General features: G+C 47.2%; 1 protein-coding gene across 4 annotated transcripts in view; it reads right to left on the bottom strand.

Annotated features, from left to right (window-relative positions):
- The window catches only part of PLCG2 (phospholipase C gamma 2), a 180,694-nt gene that overhangs the window by 69,941 nt on the left and 86,082 nt on the right, over nucleotides 1-24,671 (bottom strand). For all 4 annotated transcript variants that reach the window (XM_074404665.1, XM_003938062.4, XM_074404659.1 and 1 more), the window contains 5 exons: nucleotides 21,158-21,242; nucleotides 19,527-19,610; nucleotides 10,816-10,859; nucleotides 8,377-8,449; nucleotides 1,572-1,673 (listed from right to left, as the gene is read on the bottom strand). In XM_074404665.1, coding sequence (XP_074260766.1) covers nucleotides 1,572-1,673; nucleotides 8,377-8,449; nucleotides 10,816-10,859; nucleotides 19,527-19,610; nucleotides 21,158-21,242 — 388 coding nt within the window. The remainder of the gene's footprint in view (nucleotides 1-1,571; nucleotides 1,674-8,376; nucleotides 8,450-10,815; nucleotides 10,860-19,526; nucleotides 19,611-21,157; nucleotides 21,243-24,671) is intronic.

The following is a 24,671-nucleotide window of genomic DNA, read 5'->3' on the forward strand; positions in this document are numbered from 1 at the left end:
ACCCATATCAAAATGTCGAAAGGGCAGGAAATTTCAAGTTACAATTCCTAGCCCCTTTAAAAAAAAAAAAAGAAAAAGAAAACAAAGAAAGAAAGAAAAAGATACTTTAGCGATCTGGGCCTACTTTCAGCTGCCTGAGAGCGACCTCATAGGGGGTAGGCACTCCCCAGTTCCACCGCCCCTCCTTCCCTAGGGCCTGCAACCACCCAGGCACCTTCCCGTTTTGTTTTGTGGTTGCAATGGTTCATCTCTCCCTAGTGGCAGATGCCCTCTAGTGGCAAAATCTATAATCCCACCCAGGCAGCATGGTCAACAGACAATAGTTAGAAAAGGCTATAAAACCGCCTTTGCAAAAATCAGAACAGCAAGAAACTTAGGGCAATTGAAGAGATCTAATCTAACTCACCTATCTCTTGCCTGTAACCTCCAAACTGCCCTTAATTATTCCTGGGCTTGGGCCAAGCTAACTTTGGAAAACATTTCGTTTACAGTTTAAATGACAGCCCTTCCCCAAAGCTAAACTGCCTTTCTAAAGCTAAGGAAAGACCAGATTAGGAGGAGGAGAGGAGCCTGAATTCTGCTAAAATGGAAACTAACTGGTCACCAGCCATTTTTCTGGAGGTTGTAAGATTCTCAACTTCCTCAGTTACTACTACAGATAACTCTTGTTGAGTCTAAGGCTAGCATTCTGAGACATTCTTCCGGGTATTTGCAAGTCTCCACCTGGACCACCCACTGATCCTGTGGCCCCACCTAGAAGCACACTATTTTTCACACCCATATAATTGCATCCCCAACCAATCAGCAGCAACCCTTCCCCAGCCCGCCAAAGATCTTTAAAAAATCCTAGCCTTGGCCCCGGATGTGGTGGCTCACACCTGTAATCCCAGCACTTTGGGAGGCCAAGGCGGGGTTGAATCACAAGGTCAGGAGTTCAAGACCAACCTGGCCAACATAGTGAAACCCTGTCTCCACTAAAAATACAAAAAAAAAAATAGCTAAGTGTAGTGGCGGGTGCTTATAATCCCAGCTACTCATAAGGCTGAAGCAAGAGAATCACTTGAACCCAGGAAGGAGAGGTTACAGTGAGCTGAGATCATGCCACTGCACTCCAGCCTGGGCAACAAAGTGAGACTCTGTCTCAAAAAAAAAAAAAAGAAAGTGCTCATACCATGACCGCTTGTGTAAACAAATATCTATCTTGTCAAAACAAAAGAAAACAAAAACACACACACACAAACAAAACCCTAGCCTCTGAAAGGGAGAATTATTTGAGCAATAATAAAACTCTTGTTTTTCATGCAGCCATCTCTATGTGAATTAAACTCTTTCCCTGTTCCAATCCCCCATCTTGATCGATCAGCTCTGTCTAGACAGCAAGCAAAATGAACCCACTGGGCAGTTACAGTAATCTGGAACCTGGGAGTGGGGAAACACTCCCAACTAACCAGTCAGTCATGGGGATATCAAATAGCAAAGCTCTCCAAGGAAAGAGAAACAGAAAATGAACCTCAGGAATCATAGACATCAATCAAAAAGTCACCCCCACGCAACAAGCCCAGCCTACTCACCTCATCCACAAACAAGAAAGGCTCAGCGGTTTCACGCATGGTGTCATCGATGAACTTTGTCATCCGCTCACGGACTTTGTTCAGATCCTGAGCCCAGTGCTCCTGAAAATGACGAAGAGAACGAGTGATCACCGAAACGAGAACTGACAAAATTCTTCATTTCCCAGTGTCCTTCCAGTCGCAATAGAAGACTGAAACGTCAACCAATTCTGAATTCACTTGCCATGGAGCACCACATGTTGAGGCTCCATTCTGCACATGGCCCTCTGCCAGGGGTCAGCAAATGTTGTCCGTAAAGATCCAGAGAGTAAGTCTTTTGGGCTCTGTGAGCCATATGGTGTCTGTCGCAACCACTCAACTCTGGTGTTGTGGTGTAAAAGCAGCCACAGATAATCCACAGGCAAATGGGCATAATTGTATTCCAGCAGAATTTTGTTTCTAAAACAAGGGGTTAGCTGTATTTGGCCCGTAGGTCATGGTCTGCCAACTCCTGACCTTTGCTAGCTCTTTACATTTGTTAGTATGAAGAGCCTGGGAGCTTGGTGGTTACATCAGCCTTGCAGGACGCTTACCTGGGTTGGCCTCTCATTCCACCTAAGGGACATTGGGCAAGTTACATGCTGTCTCTGTGCCTCCCCATCCATGAAATGGGAGTATCTGTCACACAGTTTCTGTGAAGCACTGTATGAAATGTAGCCCTATATGAAATGCACACTGTATGAAGCACTGTATGAAACCTTATCAGGTTATGTGCCTAACACAGCACCTGGTACGTAGAAAGTGCTCAGACCCACTTTGGGAGGATGAGGCAGGTGGATTGTCTGAGCTCAGGAGTTCGAGACCAGCCTGGCCAACATGGTGAAACCCCATCCCTACTAAAATATTAACAACAACAACAACAACAAAAAAGCCAGGAATGGTAGCAGACACCTGTAATCCCAGCTACTCAAGAGGCTGAGGCATGAGAATTGCTTGAACCCAGGAGGTGGAGGTTGCAGTGAGCCAAGATCATGCCGCTGCACTGCAGCCTGGGCAACAGAGCAAGACTCTGTCTCAAAAAAAAAAGAAAGTGCTCATAGCATGGCTGCTTGTGCAAGCAAGCATCTTCCTCCTACAGTCACCTCACTTAGTTCGCACAACTCAAGTCATATGTTGTCACTGTCATCTTAGAGACAAGGAAACAGAGGCCCAGGAACATCACCTAATGGTCCTAAGCTCAAACAGCTTGTAAGTTGCAGAGTCTGGGTTACAAATAACTAAACTGACATAGAGTCTAATCATATGCCCTCTTTTCAAGAGACTAGGCAAACAGGGCTGCTGAAGCACTGATAATAACAGAAATACCCATGACCACTTCCACAGCAGCTGCGCACAGTCCTAGACATTTTAGAAATGCTTTAGAAAAAGAATACGTAAGCTGGGCTTGGTGGCTCACACCTGTAATCCCAGCATTTTGGGAGACTGACCGGGTGGATCACCTGAGGTCAGGAGTTCAAGACCAACCTGGTCAACATGGCAAAACCCCATCTCTACCAAAAATACAAAATTAGCTGGGTGTGGTGGCACATGCCTCTAATCCCCGCTACTCAGCAGGCTGAGGTGAGAGAATCACTTGAACCCAGGTGGCAGAGGTTGTGATGAGCCAAGATTGCGCCATTGCACTCCAGCCTTGGCAACAAAAGTGAAACTCCGTCTCAAAAAAAAAAAAAAAAAAGCATAATATTAAGTAACTATGGTTTTCCTCTCCATGCCCTGAAATCCCAAATGTTGATAGGAAAAGGGATGAAATATGACCATGTAAATTCAACTTTGACCAATGCTTTCTTCATTTCAAATATTCTAAAACCTCTATTTTTATGACTAATGGGAGCAAATATGCTACCAGATGTGTGTGTGGTTGAATGGGAAGAGCTGGATGAGGATGTCCAAAAGAATGAAAAATGGAGAACAGACGCAAATGAGGTGGTGACCAGGAGGCTTGTGACATTCATGGGTGCATGACAACAAGGAACTGCTGTTGACTCTTGCAAATCTGCCTGGATCAGGAGCCCAAAACAGCCAGGATGCAGCCGGGAAACTGCAGGCTAATTTGAATATAGAAGTATTGGAATCTTTGAATACCACAACATGAAACCCAAATTGTGGGATACTTGGTTAAAATACCTTGCTTGGCCAAGGTGTCCCAAAGAGGCTGGAGGCTTCTCCCTACAAAGTTTTTACAATTATCACAAGGTGCCAGGCGCGGTGGCTCAAGCCTGTAATCCCAGCACTTTGGGAGGCCGAGGCGGGTGGATCACGAGGTCAAGAGATCGAGACCATCCTGGTCCACATGGTGAAACCCCGTCTCTACTAAAAGTGCAAAAAATTAGCTGGGCATGGTGGCACGTGCCTGTAATCCCAGCTACTCAGGAGGCTGAGGCAGGAGAATTGCCTGAACCCAGGAGGCGGAGGTTGCGGTGAGCCGAGATTGCGCCATTGCACTCCAGCCTGGGTAACAAGGGCGAAACTCCGTCTCAAAAAAAAAACAATTATCACAAGGCATGGGTACTTAGCTAATATATCCTGGCACTGGACTGGCTGTAAAGAAAAAAAATCTGCCTAAAGGAGATTGAAATGTCAAAATTCTAGAGGTTATAAAATGCATCTACTTGCTGTTGGGTATTGCACTAGACAGCTGTAATAGTGAAAATGGCAAAGAATAATGGTGAAAATAAAAATAAATGGTGACGGCAGTCAACACTGGGCACTGACTCTATGCCAGGCCCCACACATAGCGGTTCGTCTTGAACTTACCATCACCCCAGGAGGTACAGGCTATTCTCCATGTTGTACAAATGGGGAAACAGAGGAGAGACTTCCAGTCTCTCCATTTAAGTAAGTGGTTTCAGTCACCAGCCTCAGGCTAAAGCCAGCAACACTGGTTCTAGAAACATATCTGTTTCCCATCACCCATCCATCCCAGAGTTTTACTGTGGTGTACTTAGCCAAATCCTCGAATGAACATTTAGATGAGTTCCAAATTTTCATTCCTATTAAAAATGCTGCATTATTTCCTTAGGATAAGTACCCAGGAGGGCAACTATTTACTCAAGGTATATAATCTAGTTTTAAAGTTTTATTTTAATTGCATGCAGCCAAAGTGTCTTCTAGAAAAGTCATACTAATTTGCACAAGGAGTGCTGCAGTGATCATTTCATACGAGCATCCGTGTGACCAAACAACATCGCATGGATGCTCATGGCTGCTTGGGCCCTAATTCCCCAGATGCAGAGAGAGCCCCTGCGCTTTCTCCTGGCCCCAGTCCCTGATCTCTAGGAACCGCCCAGCAAATAGGTAAATTTGGGGAAATTATGTAATAAAGTAAACCACCACTAGGTGGGGCTAAATCTATACCCCCAAGTCTCCCTAACAGGTGGTGACTTCTAGGATGCAAGGCCACTTGTCCCTAAGAATTTAACCAATTTAATTTTAATTGTTCCCTACAAAACTGAGTAATTTAGTGGAAGGAATATCGTAACAGGAAAAAAGTGGATGCATTTCTCTCTACCTCGCTCTACCACCAGCACCGACGTCACATATGATTCTGCCCAATAAAATTAACATATTATCTTCATTTTACCTCCTTCCTCAGACTTAATCTCAAGTTGGGCAAATAAGCCTTCTTTTGATCACCATCACTGTGTAGCTGCCACCCTTCCCTGAGCCCTCAGTGTGGCTGGCTTTGTGCAAAACGTGTCTTCTGTGTTCGTAAGTTTCTCTTCAATCAATGAAATCCAAACACAGGCTGGGTATCAGATGGCATTTTAAAATTACTGTTAATCACACAAGCTGTAATCGGAGTGTTACGGCTACATTTTTTTTTAAGTTTTATCTGTGAGAGAAACATATGGAAGTATTTATAAACAAAATGATGCAAAGTGTGGGGTTTGCGTTAGAATTCTTTCAGCAAAGAAATGAAGAAAGGAGAAGGGAAGGGACACACGTGTGTGGAGTCAGAAGTGGATGAAATAAAAGTGGCAAAGCAGGCCAGTCACAGTGGCTTACATCTGTAATCCCAGCACTTTGGGGGGCTGAGGCAGGTGAATCACGACTCCAGGAGTTGGAGATCAGCCTGAGCAGTGTGGTGAAGCCCTGTTTCTACTCAATACACAAACATTAGTCTGGACCAGGTGCGGTGGCTCACACCTATAATTCCAGCACTTTGGGAGCCAAGGTGGGCAGATCTCTTGAGGTCAGCAGTTCAAGTCCAGGCTGGCCAACATTGTGAAACCCCAACTCTAATAAAAATACAAAAATTAGCTGAGCATTATGGTGGATGCCTGTAATCCCAGCTACACAGGAGGCTGAGGCAGGAGAATCACTTGAACTGGCAGGTGGAGGTTGCAGTGGGCCGAGATCAAGGCACTGCACTCCATCCTGGGCGACAGAGCAAGATTCTGTCTCAAGAAAAAAAATGAAGGGCCTGTAATACCAGCACTCTAGGAGGCCAAGGCAGGTTGATCATGAGGTCAGGAGATCGAGACCATCCTGGCTAATACGATGAAACCTGGTTGCCATAAAAATACAAAAAAAAATAGCCAGGTGTGCTGGTGGGACATCTGTAGTCCCAGCTACTTGGGAGACTGAGGCAGGAGAATTGCTTGGACCCGGGAGGCAGAGGCTACAGTGAGCTGAGATCACACTACTGCATGCCAGCCTGGACCACTTGGTCTCAAAAAAAAAAAAAATTGTCGGGCATGGTGGCACACACCTGTAGTCCCAGCTATTTGGGAGGCTGAAGGGGGAGGATGGCTTGAGCTCAGGAGGTCAAGGCTGCAGTGAGCCATTACTGTGCCACTGCACTCCAGCCTGGGTGACGGAGCGAGTGAGACCTTGTCTCAAACAAGCAAACAAACAAATTGGGCAAAATGCTTATAATTTTTAACCTGAGTGATAATACATGGCGGTTCATTAAAACATCTGTCTGCTTCTGTGTATGTTTGAAATGTTCTGCAAGACAAGAGGTTTTTCAAGTAAATGAACTTAATTTTGCTGCAACCCTTTAAAACTGCTCTAAAATATAAGGTCTATTTTAAAAAAAATGAAAAAAAGTAAATGGAACTCCAATGATATAAAAATTTTAGATTTAGATGTAAACAGGTATGCATACATATGTTCATATTCATACACACAGACACACACACACAAAGCCATACAGTCGTCTCTGATCCCCACAATTCTCAGAAGTAGATGCTCTCCGTCCCACTTCAAGCCGAGGAAACTGGGGCACAGAAAGGGTAAACCACCTGTCCAAGGCTGTGCAGCTGGAAAGAGGACTTCAAGTTGATCTCACTCTCACAGAGTTTCTCGTCCTCAGCACTACAGGCACTTGGGGCTGAATACTTCTTTGTTTTTTGGTTTTTTTTTTGGTGGGGGGATGTTGTTTGAGATGGAGTCTTGCTCTGCTGCCTAGGGTAGAGTGTAGGGACACAATCTCAGCTCACTGCAACCTCTGCCTCCTGGGTTAAAGCAATTCTACTGCCTCAACCTTCCAAGTAGCTGGGATTACAGGTGCCCACCACAATGCACAGCTAATTTTTAGTAGAGATGGGGTTTCACCACGTCAGCCAGGTTGGTCTCGAACTCCTGGCCTCCAGTGATCTACCCACCTCAGCCTCCCAAAGTGCTGGGATTATAGGCATGAGCCACTCCACTTGGCCCTGAATACTTCTTTGTGGCAGGGGCTTCCCTGTGCAGTATAGGATATTTAGCAGCATCCATGGCTTTGACCTACTAGATGCTGGCAGCAGTCTCCAGCTGTTACACCTACTCATGTCCCCAGACACTGTCCAGTGTCCTCTGGGGGCATCATCACAGTGGTGCAAAACTAATTTGTAACACAACACAAATTCCCCTTGAGTCCACAGCTGGGCTCAGAGCCCACAGGCAAACGCTGCCCATAGAGACTGTCCCATGCACCATCTGTTTAAAGATAGCTGTGATATTTTATCTTCCAGGGGACCCAGCAGACTTGATCAATCTGGTCACCTCCTCCCGTAAGTCAAGGAAGGCTTCCCAGGCAGTGACCTCTGAGGTGATGCCAGAAAAGCTGAAGCCAGCCAGGTGATGGCAGCCCCATCTTCAGGCCCTCATCCCTCCCGCCCTCCCCTAGAATTTTCTCATTTTTCCCATCCTCAATGTGTTCCTTAAAAAGAGGCCCAACGTGAGGCTGTTCTCATCCAGATTTTCAGTGGCATCAGACAACAAGCCGAAGTATCTGGCACCTGGGAGACTGCAATTGTTCCATGAAGACAGGTGACCAGATGAACACAGGTGATCAGGTGAACACAGGTGCCCAGGTGAACACAGGTGGTCAGGTGAGCACAGGTGGTCAGGTGAACGCAGGTGACCAGGTGAGCACAGGTGGTCAGGTGAACACAGGTGACCAGGTGAACACAGGTGACCAGGTGAGCACAGGTGGTCAGGTGAACACAGGTGACCAGGTGAACACAGGTGGTCAGGTGAACAGAGGGTGCCCAAGTGAACACAGGTGGTCAGGTGAGCACAGGTGACCAAGTGAGCAAAGATGACCAGGTGAGCACAGGTGGTCAGGTGAACACAGGTGACCAGGTGAGCACAGGGGATCAGGTGAGCACAGGTGACCAGGTGAGCGCAGGTGACCAGGTGAGCGCAGATGGCCAGGTGAGCACAGGTAGCCAGGTAAGCACAGGTGGCCACGTGACCACAGGTGGCAGAAGGGTGAGACCAGTCCACAGCAGCAGCCCACCAGCTCCCCCAGCCACCCACCAACCTTGCGCTCTCTCACCTGCTGTTCATGTATGAGAAACCTCTGAAAGTCATGAAGGTAAACAGCAGAGGCATCCGGCCTGTCCGTGTTCCTGTTGTCGGGAAAAACAGGGGTGGTTAGAGACAGGCACATTCAACAGAGGAGTTGAGAGGAGATGTCAGCCAACGGGGCAACCTGCCACCCACAGTACCCCACTGAGTCTGGTGCTGTGTTAGGTACCAGGTTGGAAGACACAGGCGAGTGATACAATGTCCCTCGCCTACAAGGATTCAGAGGGGCCCTGGCATCAGAATCTCAAGGGGCAGGCTCTGGTATCTGCATTTAGCTGCTCCCAAATAGTTCTGGTGCACTCCCAGGTGGAGGAGCACCTCATGGAGTGTGGCCATGGGGAAGACAGGTAAACCAGGCATTGGGGGTACAGGGCAACAAGAGATGAGGGTGGGAAGAGAGGGGCAGAGTGGGAACAGCCGAGAGGGTCCCAAACCCAAACCTGGAGGGCCAGAGGGGCTGTCCTGAGGAAAGAATACCTACTTGAGTTCCAGAGAATGCAGTGGGGTGAGCCAGAAGGAGTTGCAGAGTGTCAGGCAAAGGAAACCACAGAGGCAAAGGCCTTGAGAAAAAGAGAGAAGGGCAGGGAGGAGAGGAAGAGAGGTAGGAAAGAGGGAACGCAGGCCAGAGGGGGCCCTACAGAGCGAAATGTGGAGGAAACGCAGTCACATGAGCGCACCTACCCAATGCCCAGGCAGGGCTGGACATGCCACCCGCCTGCATAGGAGAGCTGGTGTTGAAGGAAAGGAAAGGAGTCAGACCCAAGGGCCTCCTCAGAAGCCACGATCCAGAGTTCACTGGGTCATCGAGGGCTCTGGAGTGGGGGCCAGATGAGCCCCCCAGACTCCAGGCCATCAGGGAGAAATTAACTGGAGTGTGCAAGACACCACTGTGGACCGAGCAGAGGTCGGGTATCGGTGGAGGGCGGACACTACTCTCTGAATAACGGCAGGACTCCCGCCTTGGCCAGCAGGTCACTGGCACATGGCTTCCTGGAGAGGCATTCACAGCCACCAGGAAACCTCACTGGGCCAGCACCAGCCACGCCTGGGTTGGATGGGGAGTACATTCTGCTGCATGGAGCTTTCCAGGTAAATGGGTGTCTCTCCCTGAGTACTTGCAGGAGTGTGGGGAAAGAGAGGTCTATTTCAAATAGTAAGAGCGATGAAACACACCCTGAGCTTTCTCCCTATACTCAACACTCAGTGCCCTGAAGTCTGTTGTCTTACTACGAATACATTTCTGTCCTTTCCTCATCAGCCTCACGGTCTAACACTAAGCTTTTCATTAAAATACTACGCAGAAATTACGGCTGGGCATGGAGTTGCACGCCTGTAATCTAAGCACTTTGAGAGGCCGAGGTGGGTGGATCATCCGAGGTCAAGAGTTCAAGACCAGCCTGGCCAACATGGTGAAACCCTGTCTCTACAGAAAATACAAAAAAAAAAAAAAAAAAAAAAAAGATAGCTGGGTGTGGTAGTGTGTGCCTGTAGTCCCAGCTACTCTGAGGCTAAGGCAGGAGAATCGCATGGACCTGGGAGGTGAAGGTTGCAGTGAGTCAAGATTGTGCCACTACACTCCAGCCTGGGCAACAGAGGGAGACTCCATCTCAAAAAATAACTATATATATATATATATATATATATATATATATATATATATATGTTATATATATGTGTGTGTGTGTGTGTGTGTGTGTGTGTTACATAAAAATCAGATTCGTTTTATTTATACTGTGGAATCTTGTTTCTGATCTGAAAAGTGACAGAGGGAAAAGTCGCTCACCTAAGAGGACTGGATCAATGTGCCCCAGCCCATTAACTCCAGGACCGACACGTCTCCCAGTCAGATAGGCTGCGGAAACACACGTCTCAGAAATTCCCCACCTTGGGAATCATGGAGCACAGTAAATGTCCTGGTCAATCCTGCAGCACTGACTTTTTCATAACAGTATCACTACTTATGAGCCCTTCATGGGTGCCAAGCACCATGTGAAGCAGTTTATACACTTGAACCCATTTTAATTCAGTTAAACCTGCTGAACAAGGAATTTTTCACTTACTTCATCATGAACATTAGTTTTTGGAAAACAGAAAAACACGGAAAAAAACGCTATTAACCTGTCACATATCATGAAGCACGTTTGGGTAACGGAGGCCTCGAGGCGCACAGGCTTTTCTACAGAACCTTCTAAAACGTCCTCCCAATGCTCCGTGCCCCACTGTTGCCACTGCTCATCTCTATCCACACCACAGGTGTGGGATGCCCAATTCCCCAGCAGGGGCGACCTGTCCCTGTGGAAGTCAGCGCCTGCACACACAGGCACCCCTCCCGGAGGCCGGCTGCGCACCAGGCACCGAACTGCGACACCAAACCGCTGCCCCAAACAACACGCAAAAGCTGCCTCACCCCAGGATGAACACAGACGAATCCTTTTTGAATTCATCGAGAATCTGAAATGGAAAACACATACACAAGAAGAAACTTAGACAACTCACTTAATGCAAAAACAGAAAGATTTCTGTGGTTGTTAAAAAAGCATCATTTTGTCAGATGCAACAAGATCATTAAAAATATCATTTTAATGGGTGTCAGCTGTAAATACTCAAGCATGGCAGAAACTTAAGAAGCAAAAGGTAGAAGCCCTCCTTGTCCCCTCCAGAGTCTTGTTCCCAAGAAGCAATCACCCTTCAGAATTTCTTAAGTTTCCTTCTAGAATTTGCTTTAGGGATATTCACTTAACTGTATCATATCATGTCCTTTAAGTACATTTCACAATTTTTTGCTGTGTTTCAAGCTTTACATATTATTCTGCAACCTCAAATAACCCTGCTTTCCTACGTTGAAAAATCACATTTTAGTCCACAATTTGCATGTCACTCGCTTTTCATTACATCTAGTATTATTTTTTAAGCGTCCCTGTGTGTATATTTCTGTATCTTTGCCCACTCGTACCAGTTTTTCTATAGAGCAGACTCCTAGAAGGAAAACTTAGACACAGCACACTGTAAGCACACTGGCTTTGATAAATTCTGCCAACTTGCTCTCAAAACAGTTGAGATGGGCGGCTCCACTGGGGTACACATACCTTTTTCCACACCCTTCGTGACAGGTTTCTTTAGAGCTGGCAACTCACTGTTACCCATGCTGAGTGCAGTGACATGATCATAGTTCACTGCAACCTCACTCTCCTGGGCTCACGTCATCTTCCTGCATCAGCCTCCTGAGTAGCAAGAACTACAGGCATGTGCCACCATGCCCGGCTATTTTTTTTCTTTGTGTAGAGATGGGGTCTTACTATGTTGCCCAGGCTGGTCTTGCACTCCTGGACTCAAGAGATCCTCCCTCCTGAGCCCCCTGAGTAGCTGGGATTATAGGCAACATTTCGAACGTCTAATATTTCCAAGATGCATTTCTAATCTTCAAAGGCAAGAGGATGGAAGAAATATTGGACTGCTTCAGCTCTTCACAGCCCACTGCAGCCCAACTGCTGTATGATGAAGGGTCTCCTCCACCAAGAGGGGGACGCCCTGGAACACACCTCCCTCCAGCTTCGACCTGTACCAGCGCATTTTCTGTGCATTGTACTCAGGAACCCTACACGCCCACATCTTGTCCATTTCTGCCCAGGCGGCAGTGCTTCAACAGTCTTCAATGATACTGCAACGGGATAAGCACTTGAATAATTCCCACAGAAACAGAAATGCATCCACTAGCTCATGATCAATGCTACTGGCAGAAAACACCTCCTGCACCAGCTGACCCAGGGTCCTCTTAAATCCTTGCAGCCCAGGATGTCATGGGAAATATCAGTCTTCTACAAAAGGAACCGCAGGCCTCTGGGAAACATCAGAGAGTCCCCAACAGTTTGTGCAGGTGTGTGTTTCTTTTGGAGACATGATCAGCATCTCAAAGGAGAAGGTCCCACCTGCTCTTGAAGTAGGTCACTTTAAAGAGGGCAGAGAAATGGGGCTGTCACTGAGGCTCTGGGGCAGAGGTGGTCAAGGAAGATGTTCTAAAGACAGAAGTTATAGCTAGTGTTCTAGTTAGGACTGTGAACTTCTTTGGAACTAGGGTCTTTGCAAGATGCAATCAAGTTAAGATAAGGCCATGCTGGGTTAGGGTGGGCCGGAATCCAGTCACTGGCTTCTTAAAAGAGGGAGATTTGGAGACAGAGAACCACACAGAGAAAAGGATGCCATGAAGTGATGGAGGCAGAGACTGGAACAATGGCATCTATGAGCCAAGGAGCGACGGCGTCTATACACCAAGGAATGCTTGAAGGCCTGCTGGCAGCCACCAGAAGCCACGAGAGAGGCCTGGAACACAGCCTTCCCTGGAACACAGCCTTCCCTGGAGCCTCCCGAGGTGGCGTGGCCCTGCCAGCACCTTGACTTTGGACTCTCAACCTCCAGGACAGAGAGGGAATAAATTTCTGTTGTTTTAAGCCACCACGTGCAGCACTTGCTGCGGCGGCCCAAGGAGACTCTGTCTTGGAACACGAACTGCATGAGCTGGGGCAAGATGGTCACAGTCTCAGTCACTCCTCCCACCAATCCCATAGGGTAGTAAAATAAGCCCCATTTCAGAAACAACCAACAGGCCCAGGGAGGCAAGGAATTTTCTCCCTACAAGTTCAGAGGCCAGAACTTAAACCCTGGCTCACCTTGGTAAATCTCCAGCATCCCACACTATACGTGCAAATGTACATACCATAAATGAGATCCCAGCAATCAGAGAATATTCTAGATGCTACGGGTGCACAGTGGAGGCAGCCATTAATTTATATTTAGCATCACCATGGAGGGTTATGTGGTCAGATTCTAACCAACCAAGGCACGGGGGTTGCACTGGGCCTGTGTCACTCTGGGCAACATCCCAGAACCTTCCCACCCCAGCAAAGGGCCAGGGAGGTCAGGATAAACATCTGTATTGTTAGCCACTGTGCCCTCTTGGGTCACGCACACGTTTACTGGATGAGTGACTAAAGTAATGGATAAACTAATTTCCTCTGATAGCCAAAAGGCTACAGGGAAACGTCATCTCTGAGTTGGGCCCCAGGAGAAGTTACCAGCTGGACAAGAGAAGAGGCCATGCCAGAGGGAGGGGTCGTGGAAGCAGGGGCCCAGGGCACTGAGGGAGGGAGGGTGAGGAATGGGGTTTTCCCACGTGACTGGAGGCACACACCCTTTCAGAACTGAAGCTGGTCTTACACACTCAGTGGTATTAATTTGTAGGAACCATTTGGTTCTGGAAGGCCAAGAATAAAGTCTCATTCACAGAAAAGCTAGCCCAGGCACAGTGATGCAAGTCCGTAATCCTGGCACTTTGGGAGGTCAAGGTGAGGAGATCACTTGAGCCCAGGAGTACAAGATCAGCCCAGGAAACATGGTGAAACTATCTCTACAAAAAGTACCAAAATTAGCCTGCATGGTGGCGCACACCTGTGGTCCCACGTACTTGGAGGGCTGAGGTGGGAGGATCATGTAAGCCAGGGAGTCTGAGGCTCCAGAGAGGCATGATTGTGCCACTGCACTCCAGCCTAGGTGACAAAGTGAAACCCTGTCTCAAGAAAAAAAAAAAAGAAAGAAAGAAAGAAAGAAAAGCTGATCAGAGATTTATGTGCTAACTTCTACACCGTGCACTCTCCTCTCACCAGCCGCTGACAATGAGAAGAATCTCACCATCCCTGAGCTTCTTCGCAAACATCACAGAATGCTAATCACTCGCGTCCCCCACGTCCACACCCGTGTACAACCCGGCAGCATAACCCTCCAATGTGTTACTGAATGTAGGCTCATAGGGACAGCCACAGGTAGGCTGGCAGGCTTCTCAATCTTCTTTTCTATTATTTGCAAGTGCTTCCTATTTTTACATAAGAAACACTGTAACCACGGGGGACTGCACAGGTTTGATCAGGAGGTCGCAGGGTAGCAATCACGAAGCTGGGTATTAAATTACAATATTGGCAGAGGACGTGATGTGCTGTGTGAGGTCTGCTGGGCAATGTGAGAAAAAAGACTTGGATGTCAACAAGGTAGTAATGGCAGAAGTCAGCTGATGATACATGGGGGTCCGGTATGCTATTATCTCTATCTGTAAATGCTTTACATCTTCTTTAATACAAAGGTTTCAAAAATTAAGAAGTATTCCACGGCTGTGCATCAAATTCAGGCAGAAAATCAAATCCTAGCTCTGCGGCTTACTAGTTAGTGGCCTGACCTCCAGCAAGTAACCTTTCTGGACCCCAGTTTCTTTCTTTTTTTTTTTTTTGGACCTGTTTTTTAATCCCTAAAATGGCAATAGCAACAGTAGCTCTTCCACAGGCTCTGGGTGAGAATTAAATGTATACAAAACACACAGGACAGCAGGTCGGGCATGGTGGCTCACACCTGAAATCCCAGCTCTTTGACAGGCCAAGGTGGGTGGATTACCTCAGGTCAGGAGTTCAAGACCAGCCTGGCCAACATGGTGAAACTCTGTCTCTACTACAAATACAAAAATTAGCTGGGTGTGGTGGGACATGACTGTAGTCCCAGCTACTCGGGAGGCTGAGGCAGGAAAATTGCTTGAACCCAGGAGGTGGAGGTTGCAGCGAGCTGAGATTGTACCACTGTAGTCCAGCCTGGGAAACAGAGGGAGACTTTGTCTTAAAATAAAATAAAATAAAATAAAAATACAAAAATTAGTGAGATGTGGTGGCAGATGCCTGTAATCCCAGATACTCAGAAGGGTGATTCAGGAGAATTGCTTGAACCCAGGAGGCAGAGGTTGTAGTGAATCAAGATCGTGCCATTGCACTCCAGCCTGGACGACAGAGCAAGAGTCTGTCTTGGAAATACACACACACACACACACACACACACACACACACACACACAGGACAGTGCCTAGCATACAGTCCACCTGAAAAAACGTTAGCTATTATCTTTGTTAATAATATTGTTATTACAGCCTAGTTAGAGGTATCTCCCCTTGCCAGAGGGACACAAACATGAGATTACATTTCGTATCCTTCTCCTGCTGCTAAGCTTTTGGATACTTTGAGGCTTGCGAGCTGCAACAAAGGCAGGTGGTTAGACACAAAGAGGAACTGGCAAGCCCACGTTGGAAACCATTTGGTACTGATAAGCAAAAACCCACTCCCTGGATTTAGGTCTGGGGATTCTGAGTCACCATAAATAGCTCTGTCTTCTGCAGGAGTCTGAGAAATCAGCTAGGCCCTCTGTCCTCCCAAAGCACAATACTGTTCTCTGCCCTGTGCTCCCAGCCAGGATCTCAGGAAGCAAACAATCTCCTAACAGGTTTGGGGTGGACATTTACCTACACAACAGCAGTGCAGTTCTTCAAGCTGGCCAGAAACTGTCTGAATAGCGAGGGATTTTGCTATTCAAATCTAAGTCATTAAATTTAAAAAATGCAGTGACCAAAGTGGAGAGTTATACCCCCAAACAGTGGAGATGAGGGCTGGCAACGCAAAGCTTCTTTGGGGTCAGGCACACAACATAAATAAGTAGATGGAGCTGCACAGGGCTGGGTCAATACAGAGAACGTGGACCGTCCCATGGGGAGATGTCACCCTATTTATAGCCATATCTCTATTTTTTTCCCCAAGAGAAGCAAAAAAAAAAATCCAGATTTTAATATGTAATATAATCTCCCAAGTTTTAAATGTAGGCAATTAATTTTAAAAATATTTAAACCATTAGGTCAAGTACAACCAGCTGCAGGGTCAATGTGGCCACCAGGGGTCAACCTTTGGTATCGGCAGAATCTTTCCCATACAAAGTTCCACATGGGGCAATCTAGGGTACCCCAGAGGATTCCAATATTCCGTAAAACTCTGAAAATCTCTTTTTCTCACTCACAAACACAAACACACAGACTAGCCTTAATAAGACCCATCATTAAGAGTACAGATTGAAATACATCTTACGTAGAACTTTTATCACAGTGGAAACCAACCATGAAGGGGTTCCTCTGCTGGCAGGTGAAATAGCTTTTGTACAAATCTTTTTTTAATTTTAATATTACTTAATAATACAGACAGGGTCTCACTATGTTGCCCAGGCTGGTCTCAAACTCCCGAGCACAAAGGATCCTCCTGCCTTGGCCTCCCAAAGTGGTGGGATTAGCATGAGCTACTGTTTTCAGCCATGTGCAAATCTTATTCTCAAACTTTGCTGGCATCTGTGTGATAACACAACATCTTGAAATTTCAACATAAGCTATTATTTTTTTTAAATGTTATTTGCAACTTCCTATTTTGAGTAAATCAAGTTTTTCTCAATCCTGGTCATCTGCCTAAGATGACAATCATCATCATTCCAAATTTCAAACCCATACTGTCATCAAACGTTCTCATTATTATCAAGGACTATTTATAAAGTTAAAGTATTCTAGTAAGCTTTTATGAAGCATGATGGTGGTTGTGACAGTTTCATGTTTAAAGGAGAGGGGATTGGCTGGGCACGGTGGCTCACACCTGTAATCCCAGCACTTTGGGAGGCTGAGGCAGGCAGATCACCTGAGGTCGGGAGTTCAAGACCAGCCTGACCAACACGGAAAAACCCTGTCTCTGCTAAAAATACAACGTTAGCCCGCCATAGTGGCACATGCCTGTAATCCCAGCTACTGGGGGACTCTGAGGAAGGAGAATTGCTTGAACCCGGGAGGTGGTGGTTGCCGTGAGCAGAGATCGTGCCATTGCACTCCAGCCTGGGTAACAAGAGCAAAACTCCACCTCAAAACATAAATAAATAAATAATAACAGGGGATTTTACCGTTTTAAACGTTTTCTAACCATCGATCTGCTTTAATGCCTTCATTTTATAGAAAAAGCTAAGTGAGAGGACAGAGATGGCTTCCCACATCACTTGGTCAGTGAGAGGTCAAGTAGGGTCTAGATTCCAGATCTCCCAACTCCCAAGCCTACAATCTTTCTATTTCATTTGGCAAATCAAGAACTAATTATTAAATATGTGAAAAAATGAACACACTGCAATTCAATGTTCCACTCCATGAAATGTGTTTTTCCCCAATCTAGGCAGACAGGAAATGGCCCTCCCACTTCTCTGCCTTGGATACATTCAAAGTCCCACGGCCAGTGGTCACCCAGCAAGTGGCCTCACTGTGTAGCCAGCCCCAAGCCCTGCATGCAGAAAGCAATTAATGACTGTCTTCTAGAAACACTCATATTCATCACTCAAAAATGCCTGTATTCACAACTCCCAATCTCTCATTGCACAGAGGAGAACACTGAAGCTAGGAGCAGTCAGTGGCTTGTCCAAAACCATGCAGCTACGTGGAGGCACCACAGCCACATGGCTCCTAGTCCCACTACTCCCTGTGCCCTCACGGCTTTCCCTGGGAACTCTTTTGCAGCCTGCAAAGCCCTCCCCTCACAGTAACAGCAGCAGCCCCTAATTGCTGAGTGTGTGCCCCTACCACGTCCTGGACTTGATGCATTGCACAGAACGGCCTCAATTTTAAACCTTTATGCTCTATGGAACTTTTTTATTACAAAGGTAACATGTTACTTGGAACATATGAGAGAAAATGTGCCGTGTAAAGAAAAGGTAATTATCCTTTCTGCCCATCTTCCCAACCCCTTCGGCACATACACAAAATCAACATTAAATGTGAGATGTGTTTTCTTCCATACCTTCCTCCCTGCTCATAAACACATGTGCAAAAGGAGGATTATTGCATTCCATGTTTTTGTTTTAGGTTTGAGAGAGTCTCACTTTGTTGCCCAGGCTGGAGTGCCGTGGGGCGATCTCAGCTCACTGCAACCTCAGCCTCCCAGGTTCAAGTGATTCTCCTGCCTTAGCCTCTGAATAGCTGGGATTACAAGTGCACACCACTATGCATGGCTAATTTTTGTATTTTTAGTAGAGACTAGGTTTTGCCATGTTGGCCAGGCTGGTCTCAAACTCCTGACCTCAAATGATCCACCCACCTTGGCCTCTCAAAGTGTTGGGATTGCAGGCGTGAGTCACCGCGCCTGGCTTGTATTCTACGTTTTTTTAACAAAACAGCAGACCTAACTCCTCACAAAAATCTGCTGCTGGCTTTCCTCACAAAATGTCACAAATATCATCTCAGATTCACAGAAAGAGGACTGACACATGCTTCTTAATCTGCTGCATACGGTCACATAGCATGGACAGACCATAATTTACCCAGCACTTCTTCCGCTGAGAGACATTCAGATGATGCCCAGGTATTTTGCCAGCATAAGTAATGCTGCAATTAATAATCCAATAATATATTCTAAGGCCCCAATGTTTTTCTTTTCATAAAACAGAGTCCCCAAGATGCCAGTATCAGGTCAAAGTGAACACACATCTTAATTGTTAAATAGTCTATTACTTTAAACAAAAAATATGTCCTCATAAAAAATACAAATAAAAGTATAAAAGGAATGGGCACAGTTGCTCATGCCTGTAATCGCAGCACTTTGGCAGACAGAAGTGGGCAAATCACTTGAGGACAGAAGTTCAAGACCAGTCTGGCCAATGTGGCAAAACCCCATCTCTACTAAAACTACAAAAGTAGCCAGGCTTGGTGGTGTACATCTGTAATCCCAGCTACTTGGGAGGTTAAGCCTGAGAATCACTTGAACCCGGGAGGCAAAGGTTGCAGTGAACCAAGATCACGCCACTGCACTCCAGCCTGGGCAATAGAGTGAGACTCTGTCTCAAAAAAAAAAAAAAAGTATAAAAAGAAGAAACATACACATAACTCCTCAATGTGGAGATGGCTATTAATAATAATGGCCATTTGCTAAATTTCCTTTCAGAATGAAATAATGCAGTAGAGTCAGTTGCACTTTTTTAACAGACTCAGAATTAATTCCAGTCAAACCTAGAGCCATTCATATTTCCACCAGGAAGGTACAGAAACACCATTTTTTCCACATTTTCCCCACAGCTCTGTCATGGTTGAAGATTTCTGCCAATCTGATAGATAAAAATGGTTTGCTTTTATCTTCTTTATATTTCCTCGACTAAAAGGGAGATTAAACACTTCTCGTGGGGTTCTTAGGAACATGCCAGACTTGGAAATACATAGAAAACAGAAGCATCATTTGATCACTTGCTCAAGAATCATCTTACCGATTTTTGCTGTTCAAACATAAGTTTTTTATAGAAGAGATGGAACTGCTCAAAGCTCAGCTCATCTTTGTGTGCTCCTATTTCCTGTAAATATGAAAAAAGTGACCACATGATTTTTGATGTCCACCATAAGAATGGCTCCATGCGATTTACAGAATAATGGTTTCTCACAAATTGCATGCTATTTTATGGGTATGCTGAAGAGAGGGCTATGACCACACTGTTTCAGGGTCATGGCTTTTGGAAGGAAAAAGCCGTGCTATTCAACGCGGCTTTCCTAGAACATTGGCAAAACTCAAACTCAAATTCCTCTAAATCAAAACCTTCCACGTGTTTCCTAATTCCCCTGCCTGTGAAAACATACTCACAGGGACCCCTACCAAGTAAGACCCTCCTTTGAGCCCCAAAAGGGAAGAGTCTCAGTTAGGTTTTCAAGAGCCATAATACCTAATTCCTCCTTTTTTGGGGGCAGAAAACACTCTCTTTGGACTTTCAACTTCAGAAATATTTGTAGAGTATGTACGTATAGGTCATTTTGTAAAGCATTTGGAGTCAGAAAGAGCTCAACTCCAATCAGTTGCTTTATGGCTTTGGGCAATTTCCTTGACCCTTTTAGACTCTCAATTTTCTTTGCCTATAAAATGGGAGAACTACCACTATGCTCTTAGAGCTTTCCTGAAAGTGAAGAAGATATCTCTGCAAAATACCCGGTTCAGTAAATACTTGATAAAGAATTAAATACCGACTACATAGCTATCAATAGTAAATGTTTCTCCCATCTCTCTTCTCTTCTGACCTACTCTTCTCTTTCTGTTCTTGGATTAATCTGGAATTCCCAGGGCAGGTCAAAGGATGCTTGATAAGCAATAAAATGGGACAATTTTTCCAGGAGCTCATTAGTACAAAAATGAAATGAGCTTTTTCAGCTGAGGAACCTTGTGATGGAGCTGATATTGACAATGGGCACTGGAGTCCTCCACCTGGGGCTACTGGAATGGAGGGTTGCTCATTTCCTAAGAAGAATCAGTATTTCCCTGTAGGCAAAAGATGGTACCCACTGTCTCCATCCCTGCTTCACCTCCCTACTATAGGCCTTCCCTCACGGAGTGGCTTTATTTCCCAGCCCCACCAACAACTTGATTACAAAATATAAATTAAATGATGTAGAGAAGGATGGATGGTTGGAGAAACAGAAGAAAAAAGAGCCAATTCTGACAGCTACACTACCAGGACTTCCATACAAAATGCCACGGTCCTGGTACCCTACACAAGGAACGTTTCATAATATTTTCCAAAAGATATACATGCATTCATTTCAGCAGGAAAAAAAAATGGGCTGGACTATGGTCAGGGAAATAGGGAAGGCTGGACTAGTGGAAAACAGGTCTGGGGCAGATGCTGCAACTCCAGCATCAGGAAATATGGTCTTTATTGATTACACCCTCTGCTAGGATCGAGAATATGGTCCTAAGATATGTCTGTGATCCCTCTGTCTGGACTAAGATGTACTCTGGAGGCAAAGGACTTTCTTGCACACCATTCCAAGGAACTCAAAAGCAACTCACAGCTTCATGAGAGAGGCTAAGTCACTTTGCATTCATAAAATTCCCAGGCCGAGCCATGAAACTTACCACAAACTTATCTTTAAGGAACTTGGCACTGCTCACTTTGAAGTTGACGAGGGGCAAGATGGTCTTCAACTCTCGGAGGCTGATGCTGCAAAAGAGGGAGACCCAGTTCCAACACCTTGAGGGTTTTCAACAGCAGAGGATGTAGCTGCTCCCGTCAACTCCCACCTCAGGCAGCCCTCTATGAGAGAGCCTGGTCAACAGTTATTTAAGGAGCATTAACTACCAACAAGACTCTGGGTCAAGGAGAGGGAGACACTCCAATGAGCAAGGCTGGTCTCCACCCTTCAGAGATGTCCATGGACAAGGGTCACATAGAAATTTACAGTGTAGAGTGATGCCCCAATGAGGTGGCACCTCCACTGGAGAGTCCCAGTATAGGGTGATACCCCAGTGAGGAGGGCTGGTCTCTACCTTTCAGGAATGGCCATGGAGGAAGGTCCTGCAGGAGATTCAGTGTGGGCAGAAAATGGTGTCAGATGACCAGACAATCTCAACACAAAATGCCACAGAAATCCCAAAGGCCCAATGTAAGGGTTGACATGATATGATTTTTGCCCAGGGCTCTGAATGTCAAAGTGAAGAATGTTTACCCAGTGAAGCCCGGGTAAACAGCAGGAATAACTATGACACTCTTCAGGGAGCCAAACACTTTGTCACCTAATTAGTGACACACATGAACGGATGAACAAGACTCCTACTGACACTACCTGCCACCCAGAGAAACCACAGCCACAGAACAGGCTTGGCAGAATCCTCCGGGAAAGACCCAGCTGAGCTTGATTCTAGTCTGGCACTGTGAAGAGACAGAGGGATACAAAGTAAGTAGGGACCCCCTGCAACCCCGAAAATAGGTGAAAAATGAAGCTTTCTCTTAATGCCACTGGGGTTCAGAGCAAGGCAAGGTCACTAAGGGCTAGAGAGGGAAAGCCGGAAGGAACAAGCCCTACATGGACACCTACTGTGTGCCATGCTGCCCTGAAGTCATCCAGTTGTTAAGGTTGCCTAAGTGCTCACCAGATCTACCTTCTGCAAAGTAAACGATTGACGCCCCCACCACCACCCACTGAGGCTCAGAACAGGCAAGGGCCGGGTGTCAAGTTGGGGATACACTACACAGGGCTTGGAACTGGACGGCAGGCAGCAGAGCCTGGATCTGAATCAAATTCCAGTGCTCGGCCACAGGAATCTGCTCGAGTGTTTCTCTGAAGCCACATGGTGAGCTTCAGCTTAAGAGGAAAGCAAGGAGGAACGCATCCCAGGCAAAGGGAGTAGCAGAAGTGATAACAATGGTAGTGAAAGCTGAAACTTCAACAGCGCGTATCACGTGACAGGTGTTGTTCTAGGTGGTGCCTTATATGCATATTCACCTGTATGATGCTTGAACAATTTTACAGGGCAGGTACCATGATCATCTCTATCTTCCAAGTGAAGAAACTGAGGTTCCTATCACTTTGGTGCCTTTTCTGGGCTGGTCTCCAACTCCAACCCAGTCTGCCCACAACACTCACACCTGACTGCCTCCCAGCCAGTGGCTCACACATCAAGGAGAGGTGAAGTTAGTGGGGTGGGTGAATTAAGAACATAAGCTTCAGACCCTTCCGGCTGGAGTCAAGCGTTCAGCAGCGCTAAGACAGGGTGGTCAGGAACAGAAGCTTGCCCCAGGTCGTGGCAGAAAACAGCCCAGTCTCCTTGCACCATCCTCCCAGGCTCTGCTGTGGCATTCGGAAGAAAGGACCACATCACTGCCCAGCCGCTGCCCTGGAGAAGGTCCAGTGTGACTCTGGCCATCCTGTGTCCCTACCTCCAGCCTTCTGCCTCTGGTTCTAATGGCCTAACAGCAGAGACTTCACCTAACAAAATGCTCCCCACCCGTGTACCCCTCCCACAGGGCCAGCACCCATGGCTTTCACAGACAGACCTTGAGGGCAGGAAAAAGCCCCTGCTAGGCCAGCTGGGGCTGGCCGGGCAGAGCAGCCAGCAAGCTAGGGAAGTTGCCCCAGGGGCTTGCAAGAGCCTTTTTGCCTCAGCCCTGGGGATGATCCAAGGAAGACCTTGGCCAGGGCAGGATGAAGGTGGAGGAGCAGCAGGTGCTGCCGGAGCAGCAGTGAGACGGGTCATGGAGAGAGGAGTCAGACCACCCTGGTGGCCCAGTGGAGCTCATCCTGGGAGCAAGGGACAGGTCAGAGTCCCCTACGAGCCGAGGTAGCAGCAAAGAAACCATCCCATGTCCAGGAATAGAGAGACTGAGGAGCCCGGGGGCCAGAGCACCAAACCCAGGAACCAGGGACATGAGCTCAGGAACCAGAGGACCAAACCCAGCAACCAGGAGCATGAGCATCCAAGCACTGGGGCATGGGAGCCCACTTGGTCCAAAGGCCTCCCCTTACAGTGCAAACACTGTACACAGCAGCCTCTACTTTCACACGTCCTCCAGGGGATTTCCATGCACACTCAGGTTTGAAGCCTGAGAGCTTCTTTGGGCTCTTACTGCCAGGACCGCCTCACCCAATTCCCCGCTAAGCAAGCCCTCCTCTCACTCCCACCTCTGGGTGTGTGGGTGTCGTGCTGCAGGGCCCCACCCAAACCAGCACCAGGAGGCTGAGCCCCCAGCGCTGGAGGGGAGGAAGCCAAGAGCTCAGCTTCACCCCTTTCTGCGTCCTGCCATCCCCTAGAGTGCCTCACCCAGGTCAAAGCCCCTTCCAAGGCAGGCGGCACTGACACCTGGTCCACACATGGGAACGGAGGCCTGGCCCTCTAGTCTCAATTTATGACGGCTCCAGAGGCCGTGACTCTCCCACTGCGTGTTCCAGCTGCCATCCCTCCCCCCAGGTGATGATCCCTCATATGCTCCCCAGTAAGCCTCCTGCACACAAATCTGTATCTCAGATCATGTTTCCTGGGGGCTCAACCTAGGGCTGCAGGTTAGGAACCCCCCTTTGGGGGGACCTATTCCCTGAATGGGTCACCAACAGCCCCTCCCTCTTCCATGGCCGACAGCACGGAACCACAGCATCCTCCCTGCTCAGCTGGAGAAGTTCCCAGGGTCCTTCAACTCTGCACCCAGGCAGCCATCACCAAACAATTAACAACAGCAGCCCTGTGACACTTACCAGCCACGCTGAGGCTGGGCCAGCACCTCCACGGCCCCCAGCTCTTTTGCAGGAACAATGGCAATAAGAAACGTTTGTCGTAGGCCGGGCGCGGTGGCTCACGCCTGTAATCCCAGCACTTTGGGAGGCCAAGGCAGGTGGATCACGAGGTCAAGAGATCGAGACCATTCTGGTCAACATGGTGAAACCCCGTCTTTACTAAAAATACAAAAATTAGCTGGGCATGGTGGCGCATGCCTGTAATCCCAGCTACTCGGGAGGCTGAGGCAGGAGAATTGCTTGAACCCAGGAGGTAGAGGTTGCGGTGAGCCGAGATAGCGCCATTGCACTCCAGCCTGGGTAACAAGAGTGAAACTCCGTCTCAAAGAAAAACAAAAACAAACAAACAAAAAAAACGTTTGTCA

Source organism: Saimiri boliviensis, chromosome 1 (assembly GCF_048565385.1).
Source record: "Saimiri boliviensis isolate mSaiBol1 chromosome 1, mSaiBol1.pri, whole genome shotgun sequence".
Lineage (NCBI taxonomy): Eukaryota > Metazoa > Chordata > Mammalia > Primates > Cebidae > Saimiri > Saimiri boliviensis.